The 24,055-nt window shown below is 46.2% G+C and overlaps 1 protein-coding gene across 3 annotated transcripts in view; it reads right to left on the bottom strand.

Annotated features, from left to right (window-relative positions):
* Window positions 1-2,711: 2,711 nt before the first annotated feature.
* LOC136586788 (macrophage mannose receptor 1-like) overlaps window positions 2,712-24,055 on the bottom strand; it is a 135,861-nt gene continuing 114,517 nt past the window's right edge. Inside the window, exons 28-30 of one of the 3 annotated variants that reach the window (XM_066585013.1) lie at window positions 8,563-8,730; window positions 4,276-4,311; window positions 2,712-3,168 (exon numbers count right to left, since the gene is read on the bottom strand). In XM_066585013.1, the coding sequence (XP_066441110.1) occupies window positions 2,921-3,168; window positions 4,276-4,311; window positions 8,563-8,730 (452 nt within the window). In that variant the 3' untranslated portion in view covers window positions 2,712-2,920. The remainder of the gene's footprint in view (window positions 3,169-4,275; window positions 4,312-8,562; window positions 8,731-24,055) is intronic. The other 2 variants (XM_066585014.1, XM_066585015.1) reach the window with 2 other exon arrangements.

Genomic DNA, 24,055 nt, shown 5'->3' with positions numbered 1-24,055 from the left:
CCTTTCCTGAAGATTGATTAATTAGGCAATTTCCCCATTGGTAGATTTGAATGAAGAATTGATTGGGATTTTAGTGAAGTATTTATGAAGCAGAGGGATAAGTGGCTGTAACGCTACTCCTGGCTTTGACTTTACCAGGTAGCTATGACTCACTGTAGAAGATGGACCTCAGAAAGGTTCTCCTTTTCCTCCGCTGTGTGATGCCAAGGGAGTAAGCTTTCACCTCATTCCACCTTGGGTGGCAAACATGCTGTAACTGACTCCTCTTCTCCGACAACTGAATGGCAACCTCTCCTCTCTTACACCTGGCTGAGTCTCTTCAACTGCTCACAGTCACTCCTTTTTTTCACCTCTCTTTCCTACCCGCACTTACTGGACTCCTCCCACTCTTGCATAGAAACTTGTATGTTTGTTTCCCGCCCTTGGGGCTCTGCACCAATGAATTTAAACCTGACTGCCAGCCAATGGAAAACCATCTGACATCAGTGTTAAGCTCTAGGCTTAAGGAAGAAGGGGAGACACTGGGTCTCTCCCACAGATGTCACCTTCTGCATCAATGGACGGCACGCAGACAGGTGTGACAGGACAAGTGTGCTGTGCGTGTTCTGTAGGACCCGCTGGGCCACTACACTACCTCTTATGTCCCCCTATTTGTTCATGGATTGTACGCTCTTGTGTGCAGGACCCTCACTTCTATTTCCTTATAGAGTGTAAACTTTTGTGAGTAGGATCCTTCCCCCTAACGTTCATGTTGTTTATTGTTCTAATATTATATGTTTGATTTTGTCTGTACATGTTCTCTCTGATATGTGGGGCAGGAGGGGTATAATTAAGGAGAGCCCCTAGATGGTGTGTGGAGACACCTAGGAAGTGAGTGAGGAGACTTATAAGGCCATGCATGCTCCTCTGGGTAACATATGCAAATAAGGAAGATGGGACCATATCTCTGCAGCGTGATTATCATGGCCGTGCATAAGTGGACAAAACCACATTCGTCTAAATCCGCCCCAAAGTAGATATCTGTAAAGTTGCTGTTTGGCAGTAGGTTTGGGACCGTGTCCTGGTGAGTTGCCGGTAGAATGAGGCCATTTAACTCTTGCCTCTCCACAGCCTAATTATTTTTTTCCACAAGTAATATTGCTAATACAATATAATTACCGCCACCAGCTTCTAAATGTGATTACTGGCCGGGCCACATGAGCTCTGCCAGCCCTAACCATGAATTTGACTACAATCACTTTGGAAAGCTGTCAGTGTTTGCTTTTCATGATTACTCTTGAGGTGCCTCTGTAGCATTCCCTACACAGGGGGCTTTAAAAGAGTTTTCTAGGACTAAACTATTAACGACCTATCCTCAGGACAGGTCACCAATAATTGATCAGCGTGGTCTGCCACTCAGAATCCCTGCTGATTAGCTGATTCAAATGACAAAAGCGCTGGTGTGAGTGCTATTGTACTTTCAGTCCATACCAGGTGCAGCGCTGTACATTATATAGTGTCTGTGTCTGGTACTGCAGCTCAGTCTCATTCACTGCTCTCAGGCCACGTGACAAATGAATGTTACATTACTGGCCTGAGAGAAGGCCATAGTGTTCACCTGTGTGCTGCAGCCTCTTCAATCAGCTGATTGGCAGGGATCCCAAGGCATCCTTTGGGGATACTGAGGATAGGTCATCAAAAGTGTAGTCCTAGAATACCCCTTTAAGGAGCAAATCACAAAGTTCCTTTGCATAGTTTCACACATAACTTTTCTTTTTTTTTGTGGCAAAACCCCACGGCTAGATAACATTAAATCTTAGACTTTTGGGGGGAAGGGGGAACAATAAGGACACTATTACTGATTGGAGCTACAGTGGGAGCACTATTATAGCGTTGGAGGTACTGAGAGATTCATCCGAGGAAGAGTGAATAGTGACAAGTCTTGGCTTGAAGAAGTCTTCATAACCGCCTGGCTCTGATAGAGAAGAAAGATGAAAGCATACAGTACTGTGCAGATGTTTTGGGCAGGTGTGGAAAAATGTTGCAAAGTCGTGATTTGTTCAAAGATTGAACGCTGCTGACTGGTTCCAAATGTATTCTGCAGCAGGACAACGACCTACAAACATCCAGCCAATGTCTTTAAGAACTATCTTCAGAGAAAGGAAGAACAAGGAGTGCTGGAAGTGCTGATTTGGCCCCACAGAGCCCTGATCTCATCATCATCCAGTCTGTCTGGGATTACATGAAGAGACAGAAGGATCGGAGCGAGCCGACATCCACAGAAGATCTGTGCTTAGTTCTCCAAAATGTCTGGAACAACCTCCCTGCCGAACACTTTCAAAAACTGTGTGCAAGTGTACCTAGAAGAACTGATGCTGAAGGTAAAAAGCGGTCACACCAAATATTGATTTGATTTACATTTTTCTTTTATTCATTCACTTTGCATTTTGTTAATCAAGAAAAACAAACTATTTGCCCTTCTATTTTTGAAAGTATTCTTACTTTGCAGCATTTTTTTCACACCTGCTTAAGACGTTTGCACAGTACTGTAGATTATAGTAAATTTGATGGGCTGCATGTGGCCATACCCCCTGAAACCTGGCCCCATCTAGTTTTTCAGAAAGTGGTGGGGTGTGGTGTAAATTCCTAAAAGGTCACAGTTTGGATATTGTGGGATTCATAGGCAGGCCCCATTATATTTGTATAGTACACCAAAGACAGGAAAGAAAGACTTGTGTATCACCCCAGAGAAATGTATTACAAATGTCAGAAATGTACAGATAACAGAGCAAGCAACAATTTATCAATCTTTCACTTTTCTCTAACATTCATTCCTTTACATCATGCTGTAAATGTGCCCAGTCTTATTTCTTCCCCATAGATGGGCATCGTCCATGAGTCGGTTACAGCCCGGACATTATAGCACGACGTCGGTCAAGTTTCATATAAGTGATGAATGTTCCTTTTCATTTTGTTCAATGTTTTCCACTAAGACGTTTCCATCGTTTGTCGCAGCCGCACTGCTGCTGTCAAAGTGAATTCTGTTGCTGAAATGATTTCCTGGTTTTGCCTTGTTTCCTTTCCTCCTCCGGTATACAAAGAAGACCGCAGTGGCGATGCCAGCAACGACAATAATGACAAGAACAACCACACCAATGGTCATGCCGTGTGAGGGCTTCTCTTCTGTAATGGGAAATATGGGTTATTTCATACATAAAACCTACCAACAGAAGTCATACTAAATATTTCCAACAAGGTAAAAATATAGTACTTCCTTAGCATTTTGGAGTATTTTATCCAAGCAGGAATATACAATTTGTGGTAACTAATTTAATATCACCTAGCATATATGTTGTTAGTTTCTGTTCACATCTGTATTGTGACTTCCATTTAGAGTAACACAAAACAGCATGCACATTTACAGTAATATCTGAATAAAATTGCACAACTGCTGCCTGTGATTGGCTGAGTGCTCAGCCAATGAGACGCAGTCCTTTCAGCAGGCAGGGATTTTAAATCCCCGCCTGCTGAAAGAGCTTAAGAGCAGTGCAGGGAGAACAAGCGGCTAGACGTGCCTAAGCCACGGCAGCGGCGGTCAGATGAGTATATACTTTTTATTTTTTACTACAGCTAGGGATGATCTTCAGGTAAAGGCTTATATTTAAAGCCCTTCCCCGAAAATCACTGCAGGGGTTGCTGGCAGCCCATTACTTTCAATGAGGCTACTGGCAGCAGCGGCAGCCCCATTGAGAGCAATGCTGCACGGAGCTTCGTTCATGCGTGTTTTGGCACTTGCATGGACACGCAGATTTGTGCGCTCCTATGCACGTGCAAATGCACGCTCGTGTGAATGAGGCCTTCCATGTTATATTACTGATTACTTCAGAAGGGTCGGTGACCTAGAGATTATTCTGATTGCCAGATTAGAGTTAGGTAGGAGTTGTTTTCCCTTAGATGAGAAAAATTGGCTTCCACCTCATTGGGGTTTTTTTTGCCTTCCTCTGGATCAACATTGGTTGAGGTAATAGGCTGAACTAGATGGACATGTGTTTTTTCAGCCTTGCAGATTAAAAAAAAAATCAAAGCCAGTGTATTACTAGAGCCCAAATGAAAAAAACAATCTGACATCTGTTGACCATCCCAGAACATCATGGGAGTGAGATTTGGAATAAGTGTCCAGTATGTGCCTATGAATTCATATGTAAATGGTTATTATACTACTATATGGTATCAGTTGAGTCTAGAATTGCTCCTTCTAATATCACATATATTAGTGGTAGATATTATTTACTCTACCTGGCATCTTCTGTGGCTTTGTTGTGGGCAGAGGAGCTGTGAACACAAAACACAACAGGTTATAATCCTGATTGTTGTGTATTTAAAAAACAGATACCGTTTTGTGTTTCATCCTGTGTTCAGTTACTGTTCTCACATAAGGTCAGCACTTCAAACAAAGAAACGTGCCGATGCACATAAACCGTGGCTGTGACACTACAGTACAAGCAGGAACACGTGGCAACAGCACCCATATACATTAACTCTTTCCAATCCAATTTGTATCCTGGTTTTCCTAGGGGGCTTACTCTTTTTCTGCAGTTATACAACGGCGCTATCTTCTGGCTAAAGCCAGTACTACACGAGGTGACACGTTGGATAGGCTCTGACAGCAGAGAGGCTTTCAATATATAGTAAGAGAAGCCTGATGGACATCATCCAACATCGGAGCTGTACAGCCTTAAATCATGTCTTTAGACGTCAGCCTGTGGATTGGAAAGGGTTAATTTCTGAATAAAAAGGCATAACTCTTGTATATATTAACCACATAAAATGCAGGTTTTTAGCATGTATTTTGATCAAAGCATGTGGGCCCATCCACCACGTCCAGGTGGCCACGCTTTCGGACAGATCCTCTCCTTTGGGCCTGAGCTTCCAATTGATTCAGGGTAGTAAGATACCAGGCTATATGGACTACTTAAAATGACTCCCAAGATGGGGAAAGATGGGTTTCCTACATTTAGCAGACGCCTCTATTTGGACCAGAGCTTTGGTATTCTACTTTCCCTGATTTTATTTGAAGGCATAAAGTAAGTACCCCTTAACCCCTTTATGACCGGCCTACTTTGTGCTTTAATGAACAAGCGATTTTCATTGTGGCATTGCAAGAGACAAAACTCATTGTCATAGCTTAATGGTGGCTTGCTTTTGGGGGAATGACTGGTGCTCTTTAATAGCCCCACTCTGGGGTCTATATCATTTGTTCTATAACTTTAAGAAAACAATTTGAGTGGAAGTTGGAAAAAATACCCAGAAATTCACTGTTTTGGGGTTTTGTTTTTACAGCATTTTCATAATAACTCCCTCATCTGGATCAGCATGATTTCTGCCATGAAGTTTATTGAGATTTGTTTTTATTTTTTACCGCTTTTGCACAATAAAAACACGTTTAAAAAAACGAAACAAGTTAATCTGCATGGCTGCATTCTAAGATCCGTGGCATTTTTATTTTTCGGCATCAGAGATCTGTGACGTCTTGTGTTTTGCGGGAAGAGTTGTAGTTTTTATTGGTATCATTTTGAGGGAGTGACTCTTGGATTGCTTTTTGTTACATTTTTTGGGAGGCGAACAAAAGGAAAATAGCAATTCTGGCGTTACTTATTAAAAATATTTTTACGGTGGTCACCAAGTGCGAGATAAATAACGAATCATTTTCATTGTCCGGGTCGTTACGACTCTGGTAATACTGATTTATTCTGTGCTGCTTTTTTAAACATTTTTTTGGTATGTTATCCATTTAAAATGTTATTTTGTGGGGACAAATTTATATATTTTTTTAAACTGGATTTTTTTTCTTTCAATTAAACTTTATTTAACTTTCTTTGACACTATTCTTTATTCCCCCGAAGGGTACTTGAAGATGCGATCATTAGATCACTAGGATAGTACATTGCATTACCTATATAGTGCATTCTACTAAGCCTATGACATCAGCCTATTAAGGCCCATTTAAACGCAACAATTAATGCTCAAAATTCGTTCAAATCATGGCATACGAGCGATAATCATTGCATGTAAACTCTGCCATCATTCACTTTTCGGCTGAACAATGATTTTAAGTTGAGCTTAAAATCCATCGTTCAGCAGCAGAGTAGATAACATGGACCGCACGCTGTGTTCTGTACAGGAGTCGGAGATTACATTGTATTCTGCTGGCAGCTGTGTGCAGAGCTCAGATCACATGCAGTGCTTTGTAAATAGATCCCAGAAGCCCTTCTACATGCAAATAAAGATGATAAAGTACTAATGGACATTAATGTCCATTAACACTTTATGGAAAATGATCGCTAAAAGTGTCAATCTTTCAATTGTTTGAAAGATTGTCTTTGCATGTAAATGGGCCTTTAGACTCCGTGGGAGGCAGAGCCTAATAGGCTGAGTTACACGGCAGACATGAAGGCCTTTGTCAGGCTTCTGGCTGCCATAGAAACCCATTGATACCTTGTGATTGTACTGCAGGTTGCTTATGGGTGACAGAAAGAAAGAGCCCCGTCCCCTGTCATCTTCTGACATTCTGCAGTTGCTATTGACTGTGGCATTTAAGGGTTTGAACTGCCAGGATCTGAAGTTTCTCCTTTCCTGGCGGTTAGAGCAGGAGCCGGGCTGTCAGCAGTCTGCCAAGCCACTGCCTTAAAAATAAGTGTGTGCAGGTTTAACGCCCATTAGTGAGGTCAGTAAAAATGTGTATTGCAGTCATGAAGGAGTTAATATTATATTCCCATTTTCAGCAAAATATATTAGGAGGAAAGCCCACAAAAATGTTGATATCTTGCATGGAAGAAGTTTTTTGTAGTTTTGATATTAATGAAAAATGTTATTTCCCCAAACCTATGCGCGTTGGAGGAGCTTGAAGCCAAGATTCCTATTTAGCACCCCAAAATCCACGAAGAAATTACATTTTTGTTGCCTGGAGGATTTTAATACAGACCGGTTCTATCCATTAATATTTATTGAGCAAGCAATAGTTCTGTAAAATAATATCTAATTGAGATTTTGCAAGCTTCCCAATTGTCCTGGATCCTGTTGGACAGTCCCAGATTTTGTGGACTGTCCCCCTGTCCAGCGAAGCATGCCAAATGTACCTGTGAAGAAAACTGGTGACTGAATGACCTGTGATGCCATCACCATCATGTGATCAGTGCGTAAGGGACGAAGCTCAACAATGGAGAGGACAAGTGCTGATGAAGGACCTGTGATGAACTTATCATCTGACTTAAGGGGGTGGAGCCTTATATGGATATAAAGAAACTGGAAAAGTTATGGATGGAGTCCAAGTGAGTGAGAGCTGGAGAAATGTTGTAGCTCTCCTATCTTATCCTCCCCTGTGTATTGCCTTATCATATCATATAATATTAGCCTGGACATGCTGAGAGTTGCAGTTATCTTCTCCCATACTTCTCACCATAATGTCCCCTATTATTCCATAATAACGACCTGGAAATGTTGGGACCTCCAGTTCTCATTAACCCTCCCTATAATTTCCTCTGATATTTCATAATGACCTGGACATGCTGGGAGTTGGAGTTCTCTCTTATTATATAGATAGGTAGCTGTGGGAGCAAGTGGGGCATGTGCCCCCAGCGCAGCTACGATTTCCCTGCTAAAGCCACTCAAAATATACCTCAATATCATCTCATTAAAGGGGTTGTACCACAATTACATGTTATCCCTTATCCACAGTATAAGTGATAGCTTGCTGCTCGGTGGGGGGCTCACCACTCGAGAACAGGACTTTCGTGTCACTGTGAGTGCCGTTTCTCCTCCCACAGTGATGTTACTGTAAACGGAGTGCTGGGGCTGACGGAAATACCCGAGTGAATGCCACTTGGGTAGCTCCGCAATCCCACTGGAAGTAAATGGAGCACTAGTTCTCTTGCGCTCTATTCAGTCTCCTCCTCATTGGAGTGAAGTAACCCCATAGTCAAAAGGATGGGGGACATGGAACCCACATTCTCAGGATCTGTGAGGTTTTAGCAAGTTAGCCCCTATTCTGTGGATTAGGGATAACTTGCAATTGGGGTACAACCCCTTTACCTTTTTCTCTGTTCTTGACCATGAGAGCTCTGTTTATTAACCACTTTCCTGCCTTAGACCACCAGAGATGTGGCCTTCACATCCCCAAGGCCACCAGGTGGCCACTACCTTATCAGTATTCCCTAAATGTGAGATATGCCTCCTTTATAGGGGTTGACCATGCAAATCAATGACAGTTCATGAACTTTCCTACTTTGGACAACTTTTGGTAGGTTCTAACCACTGCATACTGGCAACACCCCATAAGACTTACCATTTTGGAGAGTCTCTGCCCTTGTTGTCTAGCCAAGACAGTTTGGCCTCAGTCTTTCAGAAGCTTCTACTGCCCCGTTTTCCTGCCTCCAATACATCAAGGACAGAATAGAACTCATACCAATTTCCCAATAGTTAAATGGCCCCAATGGGTGTTGAGTTCCACCCAATTTATCTTTTCTCTAGACATAAACTTTTGGGCAATGTTTCTAAAATAAGTGATGCAGGTTTAGAATTACTTACCTTTTAATATCTTACATATGTACCCTCTCTGTCTAGTGCACCATAACTCTTTCCATGTTCCCTTTTTTGCATCCATCCTTATACATTTTGAAGACAAATCTCCATGAAGTGCCTCATTGTCCCAGTTTACAAAGTCCATGGGTGTACTGTCCAACCAAAGCCATTCGTCTAAAGACACAAATAGAGTAAATCCTCCTTAAAACAAGTTGCCTATTTACAGAATATCTTACATGTTGTAATATACAATCTATATATACTGTATATATGAAAGTGAGCATGTGTTTGTTCTTCATAGGCTCCTACATGCCTTTGATATACATTCAGTTTTCCTTGCTTTTTCGGTTGCGGCGTTTTTAGGCGGCGTTACGTTATCACGTCTGTTTCACCTCGGCAGTTTTTTCTTTTCAGTTTATATGCTGTTACTTACCAAAAATTCTTCTACATTGGCGTGCGGGGGCTATACCACAGAGCAGGCCTGCACATTGTTTGTTCCAGCAGTTCTGGTAGTGATACTGAAACTACTTCGTAGAGGCAGGAATAAGTTCCAGCAGTGGCAACTCTAGTTCTGCCGCTAGGCCTACGGTGGTTGAAGCAGTTGTTGAGTCGTCAGGGCCGAGTAGTGCAATGCCACCCGCAAATGGGATTCTCCAGATTCATTGTCCCTTCCAAATAACCCAGTTTGTAGCAACTCTGGCAGTAAACGTGGATGTTGCTAATTTTGCCAGATTTTTAAATGTCTTTTTAAGTGATAAAGTCGTGGAATAAGGCCCAATGTCCACGGCACGGACGGATTCTGAGTGCGTAATCCCGCACAAAAGCCGTGTGTGCCCGCAGCCATCGGACATTTTCTCACCTCTTCGGATCCAGCGTGGATTTCCTCCCTCACGGCCGGATCTTCATTCTTCAGCACGGCAGATGTGTCCAGGCACGTGCCCAGTGAATGCGCAGTGTACCTTTTTTTTTTTTAATGTCCTGCTTTCCAGAGCGAGATCTGCAGAAAAATTAAGCATGCTGCAATTTTTTCCCACACGCGCAATCTGCGAGCTGGGAAAAAGAAATCACATCCGCATGCTTTAAATTGTTTATCAGATGCTAATGCATCCCTTGATTTGTGGATATCCCGTGCAGGTTCCACAAATCACATCTGCCCATGGACATTGGGCCTTAATTGTCCAGCAGAACAATATCTATGTTAGAAAATCTACTGCAGAACACCCCACCTCTGACTATTCCAGACTACGGACCCCCACAAGTGTCCCAGAAATTAAAAAAAATTGGGAATTATATTGTTAATGGGTTTTATTTAAAAAAATTATATCCGCTCATACTGGTCTACCAGTGCTGAGATGACGCTGCCTATGATCGATGAAATAGATTGAAGACCCTAATCTCCCTCCTAGAAGAATCCTTTCAAAATGTACATACCCTTGAGAATAATCTGCCAGTTGATGAGTTCCTGAGGAGCTTCAATGGCCGGCTTTGCTTCCAACGGTTCATCCCATACAGACGATTCAGGCATGGAGTCAAATTATATCTGCAATATTTTTAATAATCCCCCAGATTGCCCAGACAATGTTGGCATCAATGGAAAACTTGTTTGAGAGCTAATGGTGCCGTTCTTGCACAAGGGGTACCATGTGTATATAGACAATTACTACACTAGTGTCCCACTATTCAAATCACTCCATGCCACAAATACAGGGGCCTCCGGGACAGTAAGAAAAAAACAGAGTGGGATTCCCACAACCCCTGGTGTCCAGGCACATGAAAATGGGTGTGTCATATGCACTTGCAAGTGACCCACTGCTTGCAGTAAGTGGCAGGTCAAGGAGGATTTCTACACGCCCTCGACTGTCCATGCAGACCCCTCAGTAGTAGTAAGAGAGAGGGAGACTACTATGGGCAAGAGAAAACCTGTCTAATCACAGACTACAACATACGGTATTTTTTGAAGTGGGGGGGAGTGTAGACCTGTCTGACCACATACTTCAACAATATCTGCTGGAGTGAAAGGCCAAGGCCTGGTACCAAAGGGTAGCAATTAGAGATGAGCGAACGTACTCGTCCGAGCTTGATACTCGTTCAAGTATTAGCGTGTTCGAGATGCTCGTTATTCGAAACGAGCACCATGCGATGTTCGAGTTACTTTCACTTTCATCTCTGAGACGTTAGCGCGCTTTTCTGGCCAATAGAAAGACAGGGAAGGCATTACAACTTCCCCCTGCAACGTTCAAGCCCTATACCACCCCCCTGCAGTGAGTGGCTGGCGAGATCAGGTGTCACCCGAGTATATAAATCGGCCCCTCCCGCGGCTCGCCTCAGATGCATTCTCACAGAGATCAGGGAAAGTGCTGTTGGTGCCGGAGCTGCTATAGGGAGAGCGTTAGGGGTTATTTTAGGCTTCAAGAACCTCAACGGTCCTTCTTAGGGCCACATCTAACCGTCTGCAGTAGTGTGGAGGCTGCTTTTTGCATATCGGCCGTGCAGAGCATTGCGCCCTGCAGTAATTATACATATTCCAGGGCCAGTAGTGGTGAGGCAGGGACAGAAGACATATAATGTGAGGCAGGGACAGAAGACATATATTTATTGAATATAGGCAGTGGGCCTTTCCAAAAACATTTGGGAAAAAAATCTATTTGGGCTGCCTGTGACTGTCCTCAGTGTTCTGGGTCTGTACTGGGGGTAGTTGTCCTCCTAATTCATACGCAGCCAGCTAAGTGTTACAGCAGGCTTGCGCAAAATTATTTCCTGGCTCTGTGTTGGCTGTTACATCACCGCTGTATTCCACTCCACAGTGCAACACTTTGCAGTTATTTTACATACTCCAGGGCCAGTAGTGGTGACGCAGAGAGAGAAGACATATACAGTGTATATAGGCAGTGGGCCTTTCCAAAAACACTTGGGAAAAACATCTATTTGGGCTGCCTGTGACCGTCCTCAGTGTACTGGGTCTGTGCTGGGGGTAGTTGTCCTAATTAATACGCAGCCAGCTAAGTGTTACAGCAGGATTGCGCAAAATTATTTCCTGGCTCTGCTGTGCGTTCCATAAGCGAAGTCAGCCTCCAACCACAGGCCAATAAGCGGCACATTTAATTACAGCGTTCTGTTTCTGCACTACTGGTAATACACCATGCTGAGGGGTAGGGGTAGGCCTAGAGGACTTGGACGTGGACGCGGGCGAGGACACGGAGGCCCAAGTCAGAGTGTGGGCACAGGCCGAGCTCCTGATCCAGGTGTATCGCAACCGGGATTAGGAGAGAGGCACGTTTCTGGCGTCCCCACATCCATCTCACAATTAATGGGTCCACGCGGTAGACCTTTATTAAAAAATGAGCCGTGTGAGCAGGTCCTGTCGTGGATGGCAGAAAGTGCATCCAGCAATCTATCGTCCACAGACAGTTCTGCGCCGTCCACTGCTGCAACTCTGAATCCTCTGGCTGCTGCTCCTCCTTCCTCCCAGCCTCCTCACTTCATTACAATGACACATTCTGAGGAGCAGGCAGACTCCCAGGAACTGTTCTCGGGCCCCTGCTCAGAATGGGCAGCAAGGGTTCCGAATCCTCTCCCACTGGAGGAGTTTGTCGTGACCGATGCCCAACCTTTTGAAAGTTCCCGGGGTCCGGGGGATGAGGCTGGGGACTTCCGGCAACTGTCTCAAGACCTTTTAGTGGGTGAGGAGGACGATGACGATGAGACACAGTTGTCTATCAGTGAGGTAGTAGTAAGGGCACTAAGTCCGAGGGAGGAGCGCACAGAGGATTCGGAGGAAGAGCAGCAGGACGATGAGCTGACTGACCCCACCTGGTTTGCTACGCCTACTCAGGACAGGTCTTCAGAGGGGGAGGCAAGGGCAGCAGCAGGGCAGGTTGCAAGAGGCAGTGCGGTGTCCAGGGGTAGAGGCAGGGCCAGACCGAATATTCCACCAACTGTTTCCCAAAGCGCCCCCTCGTGCCATGCCACCCTGCAGAGGCCGAGGTGCTCAAAGGTCTGGCAGTTTTTCACTGAGAGTGCAGACGACCGACGAACAGTGGTGTGCAACCTTTGTCGCGCCAAGATCAGCCGGGGAGCCACCACCACCAGCCTCACCACCACCAGCATGCGCAGACATATGATGGCCAAGCACCCCACAAGGTGGGACGAAGGCCGTTCACCGCCTCCAGTTTGCACCGCTGCCTCTCCCCCTGTGCCCCAACCTGCCACTGAGATCCAACCCCCCTCTCAGGAAACAGGCACTACCGTCTCCTGGCCTGCACCCACACCCTCACCTCCGCTGTCCTCGGCCCCATCCACCAATGTCTGTCAGCGCACCGTCCAGCCGTCGCTAGCGCAAGTGTTGGAGCGCAAGCGCAAGTACCCCGCCACGCACCCGCACGCTCAAGCGTTAAACGTGCACATAACCAAATTTATCAGCCTGGAGATGCTGCCGTATAGGGTTGTGGAAACGGAGGCTTTCAAAAGTATGATGGCGGCGGCGGCCCCGCGCTACTCAGTTCCCAGTCGCCACTAATTTTCCCGATGTGCCGTCCCAGCCCTGCACGACCATGTCTCCCGCAACATTGTACGCGCCCTCACCAACGCGGTTACTGCCAAGGTCCACTTAACAACAGACACGTGGACAAGCATAGGTGGGCAGGGCCACTATATCTCCCTGACGGCACATTGGGTGAATTTAGTGGAGACTGGGACAGAGTCAGAGCCTGGGACCGCTCACGTCCTACCCACCCCCAGAATTGCGGGCCCCAGCTCGGTAGTGGTATCTGCGGCGGTGTATGCTTCCTCCACTAAACCACCCTCCTCCTCCGCAACCTCTGTCTCGCAATCAAGATGTGTCAGCAGCAGCACGTCGGCAGCAGTCGGTGTCGCGCGGCGTGGCAGCACAGCGGTGGGCAAGCGTCAGCAGGCCGTGCTGAAACTACTCAGCTTAGGAGATAAGAGGCACACGGCCCACGAACTGCTGCAGGGTCTAACAGAGCAGACCGACCGCTGGCTTGCGCCACTGAGCCTCCAACCGGGCATGGTCGTGTGTGACAACGGCCGTAACCTGGTGGCAGCTCTGCAGCTCGGCAGCCTCACGCACATGCCATGCCTGGCCCACGTCTTTAATTTGGTGGTTCAGAACTTTCTGAAAAGCTACCAACGCTTGTCAGACCTGCTCGGAAAGGTGCGCCGACTCTGCGCACATTTCCGCAAGTCCCACACGGACGCTGCCACCCTGCGCACCCTGCAACATCGGTTTCATCTGCCAGTGCACCGACTGCTGTGCGACGTGCCCACACAGTGGAACTCTATGCTCCACATGTTGGCCAGGCTCTATGAGCAGCGTAGAGCTATAGTGGAATACCAACTCCAACATGGGCGGCGCAGTGGGAGTCAGCCTCCTCAATTCTTTACAGAAGAGTGGGCCTGGTTGGCAGACATCTGCCAGGTCCATGGAAACATTGAGGAGTCTACCCAGATGGTGAGCGGCGATGCTGCAATCATTAGCGTCACCATTCCTCTGCTATGCCTCTTGAGAAGTTCCCTGCAAAGCATAAAGGCAGACGCTTTGCGCTCGGAAACAGAGCCGGGGGTAGACAGTATGTCGCTGGATAGTCAGAGCACCCTCCTGTCTATATCTCAGCGCGTTGAGCAAGGAGGAGAAGCATGAGGAGGATGAGGAGGAGGGGGAAGAGACAGCTTGGCCCACCGCTGAGGGTACCCATGCTGCTTGCCTGTCATCCTTTCAGCGTGTATGGCCTGAGGAGGAGGATCCTGAAAGTGATCTTCCTAGTGAGGACAGCCATGTGTTGCATACAGGTACTCTGGCACACCTGGCGGACTTCATGTTAGGATGCCTTTCTCGTGACCCTCGCGTTACATGCATTCTGGCCACTATGGATTACTGGGTGTACACATTGCTTGACCCACGGTATAAGGAGAAGCTTTCCACTCTGATACCCGAAGAGGAAAGGGGTTTGAGAGTGATGCTATACCACAAGACCCTGGCGGACAAGTTGATGGTAAAATTCCCATCCGACAGCGCTAGTGGCAGAAGGCGCAGTTCCGAGGGCCAGGTAGCAGGGGAGGCGCGGAGATCAGGCAGCATGTACAGCACAGGCAGGGGAACACTCTCTAAGGCCTTTGACAGCTTTCTGGCTCCCCAGAAAGACTGTGTCATCACTCCCCAGTCAAGGCTGAGTCGGCGGGAGCACTGTAAAAGGATGGTGAGGGAGTACGTAGCCGATCCTCCGTGACGCCTCTGCCCCCTACAACTACTGGGTGTCGAATCTGGACACGTGGCCTGAACTCGCGCTGTATGCCCTGGAGGTGCTTGCTTGTCCTGCGGCTAGCGTCTTGTCAGAGAGGGTGTTTAGTGCGGCTGGGGGAATCATCACAGATGAGCGTACCCGCCTGTCAACCGACAGTGCCGACAGGCTTACACTCATCAATATGAACAAAGCCTGGATTTCCCCAGACTTCTCTTCTCCACCAGCGGACAGCAGCGATACCTAAGCAATACGTAGGCTGCACCCGCGGATGGAAGCATCGTTCTCTATCACCATCAAAAATGTGGACCTTTTAGCTTCATCAATCTGTGTATAATATTCATCCTCCTCCTCCTGCTCCTCCTCCTGAAACCTCACGTATTCACGCCGAACGGGCAATTTTTCTTAGGCCCACAAGGCTCAGTCATATAATTTTTCTAAACAATTTTTATACGTTTCAATGATCATTAAAGCGCTGAAACTTTCACCTCCACCAATTTTTATTTTAACTGGGCTGCCTCCAGGCCTAGTTACAAATTAAGCCACATTAACCAAAGCGATTAATGGGTTTCACCTGCCCTCTTGGTTGGACATGGGCAATTTTTCTGAGGTACATTAGTACTGTTGGTACACCAATTTTTTGGGGCCCTCGCCTACAGTGTAATCCAATTCATTTTTTGCCCACCTGCATTACAGCTGACGTTACATCAGCTGTGCTGGGCACTGCAATGGGATATATTTATGTACCGCCGGTGTCTTCCTGGGACCCACCCATGCTGTCGGTCCACACGGAGTTGTAACTACATGTGTCCACTTGTAAAGAACCCCAGTCTGACTGGGGCATGCAGTGTGGGCCGAAGCCCACCTGCATTAAACATGACATTACCTCAGCTGTGATGGGCAATGCTATGGGATATATTTATGTGCCGCCGGTGGCTTCCTGGCACCCACCCATGCTGTCGCTCCACAGGGACTTCACAATAGGGAGTTGTACCTGCCTGTGTCTATGAATTAAAAACCCCGGTCAGGTTGGGGCATGCAGTGTGGGCCGAAGCCCACCTGCATTTAATCTGACGTTAGCTCTGCTGTCCAGGCCACTGCAATGGGATACATTTATGTATAGCCGGTGGGTTCCAGGGAGCCACCCATGCTGTGGGTGCACACGGAATTCCCATTGCAGAGTTGGGGATTCCCAGTTGTACCTGCCTGTGACTATTTATAAAAAAACGCGGTCTGACTGGGGCATGCAGACACCTTGACAGAATGAATAGTGTGTGGCACATAGGTTCCCCATTGCTATGCCCACGTGTGCAGCTCCTGATGGCGGTGGCACAGGATTCTATTTCTCATTGCTTCTGTACAGCATTGTGGGCTATCGCCCCGCCCCTTTTAAAGAGGGTCGCTGCCTAGCTGTGCCAACCCTCTGCAGTGTGTGCCTGCGGTTCCTCCTCATGGCAGACGCACTTATAAATAGACATGAGGGTGGTGTGGCATGAGGCCAGCGTGTGGCAGGAGGGCAGCTGAAGGCTGCGCAGGGACAATTTGGTGTGCGCTGTGGACACTGGGTCGTGCGGGGGGGGGGGGGGGGTTGGGCAGCATGTATCCCAGGAGAAGTGGCAGTGGAGTGTCATGCAGGCAGTGATTGTGCTTTGTTGGAGGTAGTGTGGTGCTTAGCTAAGTTATGCATTGCTAAGGAGGGCTTTTCAGAAGTAGAAATTGTTGGGGGGGGGGCCCACTCTTGCTGCTATTGTGGCTTAATAGTGGGACCTGTGAACTTGAGATGCAGCCCAACATGTAGCCCCTCTCCTGCCCTCTCCGTTGCTGTGTCGTTCCTATCACTTTCTTGAATTGCCCAGATTTTCACAAATGGAAACCTTAGCGAGCATCGGCGATATACAAAAATGCTCGGGTCGCCCATTGACTTCAATGGGGTTCGTTATTCGAAACGAACCCCCGAGCATCGCGAAATTTTCGTCCCGAGTAATGAGCACCCGAGCATTTTGGTGCTCGCTCATCTCTAGTAGCAATATAAATAAGGTAGATCGCTACCAGGCCCTGCTCTTTCTATAATGCTTACATACTCTATAAAAAGTACCCAAGAACACTCACTTTCCTGTAATTCCGGGAGCAGCTTGTTGATCGCCTACTGTTTGAGACCGCCACACCGTAGAAAGCTTACGAGTTTGAGGAGGTGCAAACGTTCACAGAGCGATATCTTCTACACCACATTCCCACCACTGAGGTTCATAAATAGCTGAAAAATAGTGTTGGGTTTGCAGCAAGCATTGGAGGAGGAGGGACTCCCAGTTTTATTGCCCCATGTGCCCATCCCAGCCAGGCCTCTAAAGTTCACAGTTTTACATTATTAATTTTATCTTACGATTTAGAAAATGCCAAAAGGGGGGGGGGGGTGATTATTTTTAGGGAGTCAATTAATTTATTTTCAGCTCAAGTGTAGAATCGGGCCTGGAACTTATTCAGTTGTTTCCTGAAAGCCAAAAGATGTTCCTTCCCTTATAGGCCTAACCAAGTGTCCAGTAAACAGATTGGGGCTACAATGGGGGTCTTGCTGAACACAGAAGAACCGTTACAAAACAAATTGGGGTGTGTCTCCCCAGATTTTCCTGGTTGAAACAAAGAAAACTGTCATGAAAATGACATTTTTGTAAAAAAAAAATAAATGACATTTTATTTATTTTTTAACTTGCTTTACATTAATTCTTGCAATAAAACTGTGGGATCAGAATGCTCAGTACACACCTAGATAAATGGGCTGAGGGGTCTAGTTTTCAAAATTGGGTCATTTGTGGGGTAGTTTCTATTTTTTGGCAGCTTGATGGCTCTACAAATGTGCAATGGGGCCTGGAATTTATTCAGTTGTGATCTGAAATCCAACGGGTGTTCCCTCCATTACAGGCCTAGCCATGCGTCTAGTAAAAAGATTGGGGCTGGGGGGCGTGGCTTGACGAGCAGCGGGAAAGCCGCAGAGGAAAGAGCTCCACTATAGACTCTCCCTTCTCGGCCCATACCTGCGGGAGAAAGCATCGGAGAAGACCGAGAAGTGGACAGCTATCACCCCCACGATAGAAGGAGCAGTTTGAGCCGTTCCGCGGCCTTTCTGACCCCGGCGTGCGGTGAGGCCTACCTTCCCTGAGGAAGCTGCGGGCTAAAGTGCCGAGAACACCAACCGGAAGTAGGTCCGGAGCTGTCCGGAAGCCAGAGCGGTCCGAAAGAAAGAAGTGGAGAACCCCGCTGCATCAGAGAGGGACCCACCGGGCACGGAGATTTGGAGGGGAAGTTGCGGCAGACGGACCGCAAGAAGCTGGAGGTGGGACATCGCGGAGAAGGAGAACAGTCCGGCTCCAGATAGCAGCGGCAGTCCAGAGTGACGAGGAGGACCCGCGATCATGGGGTAAGGAGTTGGTGGGACCCGGACACCTCCGTTCCCCCCTGAACACGTGGGGAACCCCCCATACCCCTATACTGACATATAGGCCCGTGAGCACAGATAGGACACTGATTCCCCATAACACCTCGGCCCTGCATAGTCCAAATATCCCTCAGAGAGGAGGGATCTGAGCCAGGAAACCCCAAGGAACTCCCCCACTCCTGCAAAAGAGGCACAACTGAGGAGAATATAAGGGGAAATAAACCTCCTCAGCATTTTAAGGAGGTGAAAGCACAGTTAAGCACGGGGAAAGAATATTCCTGCATCACCCACAAGGGAAACAGAGGCAATCCCCAGCACAGCCTCACTGCCATATTGAACATACCTGCTGCGCCACAAATTTTGACCCGTCGAAAAACTTCCATCGGCACATACCTTCTTCTATATAACACAAAAGGCCCAGTGCTGAAAAGGAGAACCATCCTCTAAATTTCCATGCTATCTCTTTCCCCCGCCGGGAGGAAATTCTCTGCGCCCACCTCTGGCAGAAAAGATTAGAGCCTTTGAAGGGCCCGTCGGACTTTCCAACCCTGAACATCCCCTCCTCCGCCACTGCACACCCATAATAGGCCTGGTTGCCCACAATTTAGAATAAACCTCGTACATTCAGGATCCTCTGAGGAACCCTTTAACTCCGCATACCATCCTCCCCACCCTAGCCTGCCCCTGGAAACTGTGGCAGTGCTAGCCTCAGACTAAGCCAAAGAAAAATCTCTCGGCAGACACAATCTTTACTCAACTAATTTTCCAGAACATGAGAAGAACCGCTCCTCGGCACACATGATGGAATAGCATGATTGACTAACGTAACCCCATCCGCCATTTGCGGCTCCAAAACAGCTCATAATGAGACCACTCTGCACCAATGAGTATCTAAAGATCCTCAAGGACTCTGACTGCGTCTTTCAACGCTCTCCATAAATAGCTCCCCTTCGGGTGAAACTGTTCATTAACAGAGATTGTCTCAACGCACATATCCAGGCATTGTTTCTTTTCTCATGATGATCAAGCGCCGCATTAAAACGACTGTCCCAAAGAGACTCTCAGAGTTCTTCTCCCTTGGCCCTTGGAACAACAGAAATAAACCTGCTACTGCCCACCCAAAGAAACTTGGCATCGAAGAAACTCCTACTATGCAAAGCCCCGCTGCTCCAGCACAGAGCCACTCTTCAAGCTCTCTTTCTCCCACCCCGGGCAGCCCTAATTCTCCTTCCAGAAGCGGCGGCAAAAGAAATGCCAAAGAATCATCTCCAATCTCTCCCTCTTCTAAGGGGCATGTAGCAAAGAAGGGCCAAAACAGCAAAACACAAGAATCTCCTTTACAGACAGATTCTACCAACAATCTACAAGCCTACCCAGACTCAGAGAGTCCCTTAACCATTAACGCTCTGAAGAACTTGCTGATATCGCTACAAAAAGACATTTCCAAAGACATTCAGAACCTCTCTGGACAACTACAATCGAATATCGACCAATTGGCTATTCGAACCGACCACATCGAACTAAAATTGGGAGAATTCACCACAGCCCACAACGAGTTAGTAGATGCCCATGGTAATCTAGAAGAAGAAGTGTTATACTAGCCATTACAAACCTTATTTCCTCCCTGACTCACGCCCAGTCTACCCTAATTCAATTTGGCGATGTTTCATATTATAAGATCAACAACACAATCTCAAATGTTAAATCTTGGCCTAGACGCCAAGACGGTCCAGACTATCACTGAATCCTTCTCCTTTACCTGGTGCAATAGTTCTATCCCATACTTAGGCATCATCATAGCGTACCCAAGCTCCCTTACTTTCTCGAAAAAACTACCTTCCACTTCTTAACCGAATCCCAAACATTTTAAGCAAATTTCGCAAACCCTTCGCAAAAATTCAATTATTAAAAGAAAAACAGATTGGGGCTACAATGGGGGTACTAGTGAACACAGGAGAACCAGTGCAATACAATTTGAGGTGCATATTCTCAGTTTCTCCTGCTTTATATTAAAAAGGCTGAAAATTTACATATTTGTGAAAAAATAAGAAATCATAAATTTTATCCACCTGTTTTACAATATTTTTTTCAAAAAACAATGGGGTAAAAATGCTCAGTTCACCCCTAGATGAATTTGTTAAAGGGTCTAGTTTTCCAAATGGGATCATTTATGGGGGGCTTTCTATCATTTCGGCAGCTCGAAGGCTCTAAAAATGTACAATAGGCCCAAAACACTTCCAAGCAAACTTCTTTTCTGAAAGAGTGCTCCTTTGATTTTGGGCCCTGTTGTGCATCCAGACATAAAATTAAGGACATATTTCTGAACACAGGACAAACAGGGGGATCCATTTTGGAGTGAAAGTCTTTATTCATATATGCTACACAAAAAAAAACTGCCTTTAAAATGAGACATTTGCCAAAAGAATTAACATTTTAATTTTTTCCTTTTGCTTTTCTTACATTCATTCAAAAACTGTGGGGTCAAAATACACAGTACATCCCTAGATTAAAGGGGTTGTCTCGCGGCAGCAAGTGGGGTTATACACTTCTGTATGGCCATATTAATGCACTTTGTAATATACATTGTGCATTAAATATGAGCCATACAGAAGTTATTCACTTACCTGCTCCGTTGCTAGCGTCCCCGTCTCCATGGTGCCGTCTAATTTCGCTTTCTTCTGGCGTTTTTAGACGCGCTGGCGCTGTGCGGTCTTCTTCCTGGTGAATGGGGCCGCTCGTGCCGGAGAGCTGGTCATCGTAGCTCCGCCCCGTCACGTGTGACGATTCCAGCCAATCAGGAGGCTGGAATCGGCAATGGACCGCACAGAGCCCACGGTGCACCATGGGAAAGGACCCGCGGTGCATCGTGGGTGAAGATCCCGGCGGCCATCTTGGTGAAGGAAGAAGAAGGAAGAAGTCGCAGAGCGGGGGTTCGGGTAAGTAATATGTTTTTTGTTTTTTTTTTAACACATCCCTTGTGGTTGTCCTGCGCCGAACGGGGGGGCCTATGGAAAAAAAATAACCCGTTTCGGCACGAGACAACCCCTTTAAGTTATTAATGGGTTTAGTTTTCAAAATTGATATGTTTCTGCTGCCGCGGAGGGGTCTAGAGATAACCCTACGGGCTGAAATTGGAACGATTTCATGGTCAGACCATGCTCCCATATCTTTGTCTCTCAAGGAGAAATTTAATTACTCCCCATCACTCCCATGGAGACTAAACGACTATGTCCTAAACCTGCCTGAGCATGAACCGCCTCTCAGAGAGGAACTAGAGAGGTTCTTTGAGAACAATGTAGGATCGGTTCCGAACATATCCACCGTGTGGAACGCGCATAAAGCCTTCATGAGAGGCATGTTCATTAAACTCGGAGCAAAGAAAAAAGGGACGAGGAATTTAACCGTCTAATGGATTAAATTAAATCCTTAGACTCATTAAACAAAAAAGAACCATCCCCACAAAAAACACAGGACCTCTTTAATCTTCGGGCGAAACTCCAAAATTTGTTAGCCATTAAACACCGATAACCGAACAGGGGCCTTATTAGCAAAACAACTTAAAGATCGTACAGCTAAAGAAAGAATTAGATATCTCCTTGACTCTCAAGGCAGGAAAATCTTCCACCCTCAAAAGATAGCTAACGAGTTTGTCACATACTATTCCTCCCTATATAACCTAAAAGACAACCCAAATACTCACCACCCTCATAACGAAGAAATACAGAACTTCCTGCAAAGTATGAATCTCCCCCGTCTTTCCTCGGAGCAAATAGACAACCTATCTACACCAATCACCACACAAGAAGTGTTAGATACGATTAAATTACTAAAGCCCCACAAGACCCCTGGCCCAGACGGCCTTTCAAACGGTTATTATAAAAAATTTGCCCTACTCTTGGCTCTGCACCTGGCATCCGTGTTCAATGGGGCGATGGAAAAGAGTTCCTTCCCATCTGAGATGCTGGAAGCCTTGATTGTGACGATCCCCAAACCCGGAAACGAGAACACATCCCCGGCGAATTTCTGACCCATCTCCCTCTTGAATACGGATGTAAAAATGTACACAAAACCGCTTAGTGTAAGACTGTTCACAGTCCTCCCACTCTTGGTGGCAACGGACCAAGTGGGGTTTGTACCCCAAAGACAGGCCCCTGACGTCACCCGACGATTTCTGGACCTGTAAAGGGTGGCCGAAAGGAATGGAACCCCAGCATTACTCTTGGCACTGGATGCTGAGAAAGCATTTGATCGAATACATTGGGGATTCCTGGAAGCCACCCTGGGATGGTTTGGCTTCTCGGGGCTCATCAAATCTGCAATAATGTCTCTGCACTCGGCCCCGTCTGCAAAAGTCTTCTCCTCAGGATGCCTTTCCTCCTCATTTGCCATTTCAAAGACAGGGGTGTCCCCTATCGCCCTTAATATTCGCCATAATAATGGAACCGCAGGCAGAAAAATTCAGAAATAATCAGAACATCCAAGGGATCAAAATAGCTTCACAGGAGCATAAAATTGGACTTTATGCGGACGATGTTATACTAGCCATTACAAACCCTATTTCCTCCCAGACTATCACTGAATCCTTCTCCTTTACCTGGTGCAATAGTTCTATCCCATACTTAGGCATCAACATAGCGTACCCAAGCTCCCTTACTTTCTCCAAAAACTACCTCCCACTTCTTAACCGAATCCCAAACATTTTAAGCAAATTTCGCAAACCCTTCGCAAAAATTCAATTATTAAAAAAAAAAGATTGGGGCTACAATGGGGGTACTAGTGAACACAGGAGAACCAGTGCAATACAATTTGAGGTGCATATTCTCAGTTTCTCCTGCTTTATATTAAAAAAGTCTTAAAATTTACATATTTGTGAAAAAATAAGAAATCATAAATTTTATCCACCTGTTTTACATTATTTTTTTGTAAAAAACAGTGGGGTAAAAATGCTCAGTTCACCCCTAGATGAATTTGTTAAAGGGTCTAGTTTTCCAAATGGGGGGCTTTCTATCATTTCGGCAGCTCGAGGGCTCTAAAAATGTACAATAGGCCCAAAACACTTCCAAGCAAACTTCTTTTCTGAAAGAGTGCTCCTTTGATTTCGGGCCTGTTGTGCATCCAGACATAAAATTAAGGACATATTTCTGAACACGGGACAAACAGGGGGATCCATTTTGGAGTGAAAGTCTTTATTCATATATGCTACACAAAAAAACTGCCTTTAAGATGACACATTTGTAAAAAGAATTAACATTTAATTTTTTTCCTTTTGCTTTTCTTACATTCATTCAAAAGCTGTGGGGTCAAAATACACAGTACACCCCTAGATTAAGTTATTAATGGGTTTAGTTTTCAAAATTGGGTCATTTGTAGGGATTTTTAATTATTTTGGCAGCTCGAGGGCTCTGCAATTGGGCAATGGGGCCCGTCAAACAAAATTTCTGTTCTGAAAGCCATCGGCTGCTCCTTTCCTGAACAGCGTAAGGCCGGACTTCAAGTACTTCAAGAAAGAGCCACTGCATGAAGGGCTGCAGAGATCCCAGAACAGCATGAGACCACAATTCAAAAAGAGAAGGAAAGAGCCGGGCCATCAAGGGACACCCAGGCAACACCGGGTATATAAGCTAATGTATCATTAAAGTTGTTCTTCAACATTTCCCCCACATTTTAGGTTAGATGGAACTATAGTTCAATATTTAATTATGGCCATGGTTGCTATACTGTAAGACCAGGCGTTATTGACAATATGGCCGCCTTTACAGCTCTCAAACTGTCACACAATGGTCAAAATGGCAAATTTGTTAAGATTTGCATCCAT

The sequence above is a fragment of the Eleutherodactylus coqui genome, chromosome 12 (assembly GCF_035609145.1).
Source record: "Eleutherodactylus coqui strain aEleCoq1 chromosome 12, aEleCoq1.hap1, whole genome shotgun sequence".
Classification (NCBI taxonomy): domain Eukaryota; kingdom Metazoa; phylum Chordata; class Amphibia; order Anura; family Eleutherodactylidae; genus Eleutherodactylus; species Eleutherodactylus coqui.
This window is presented reverse-complemented; position numbering and strand designations above follow the sequence as displayed.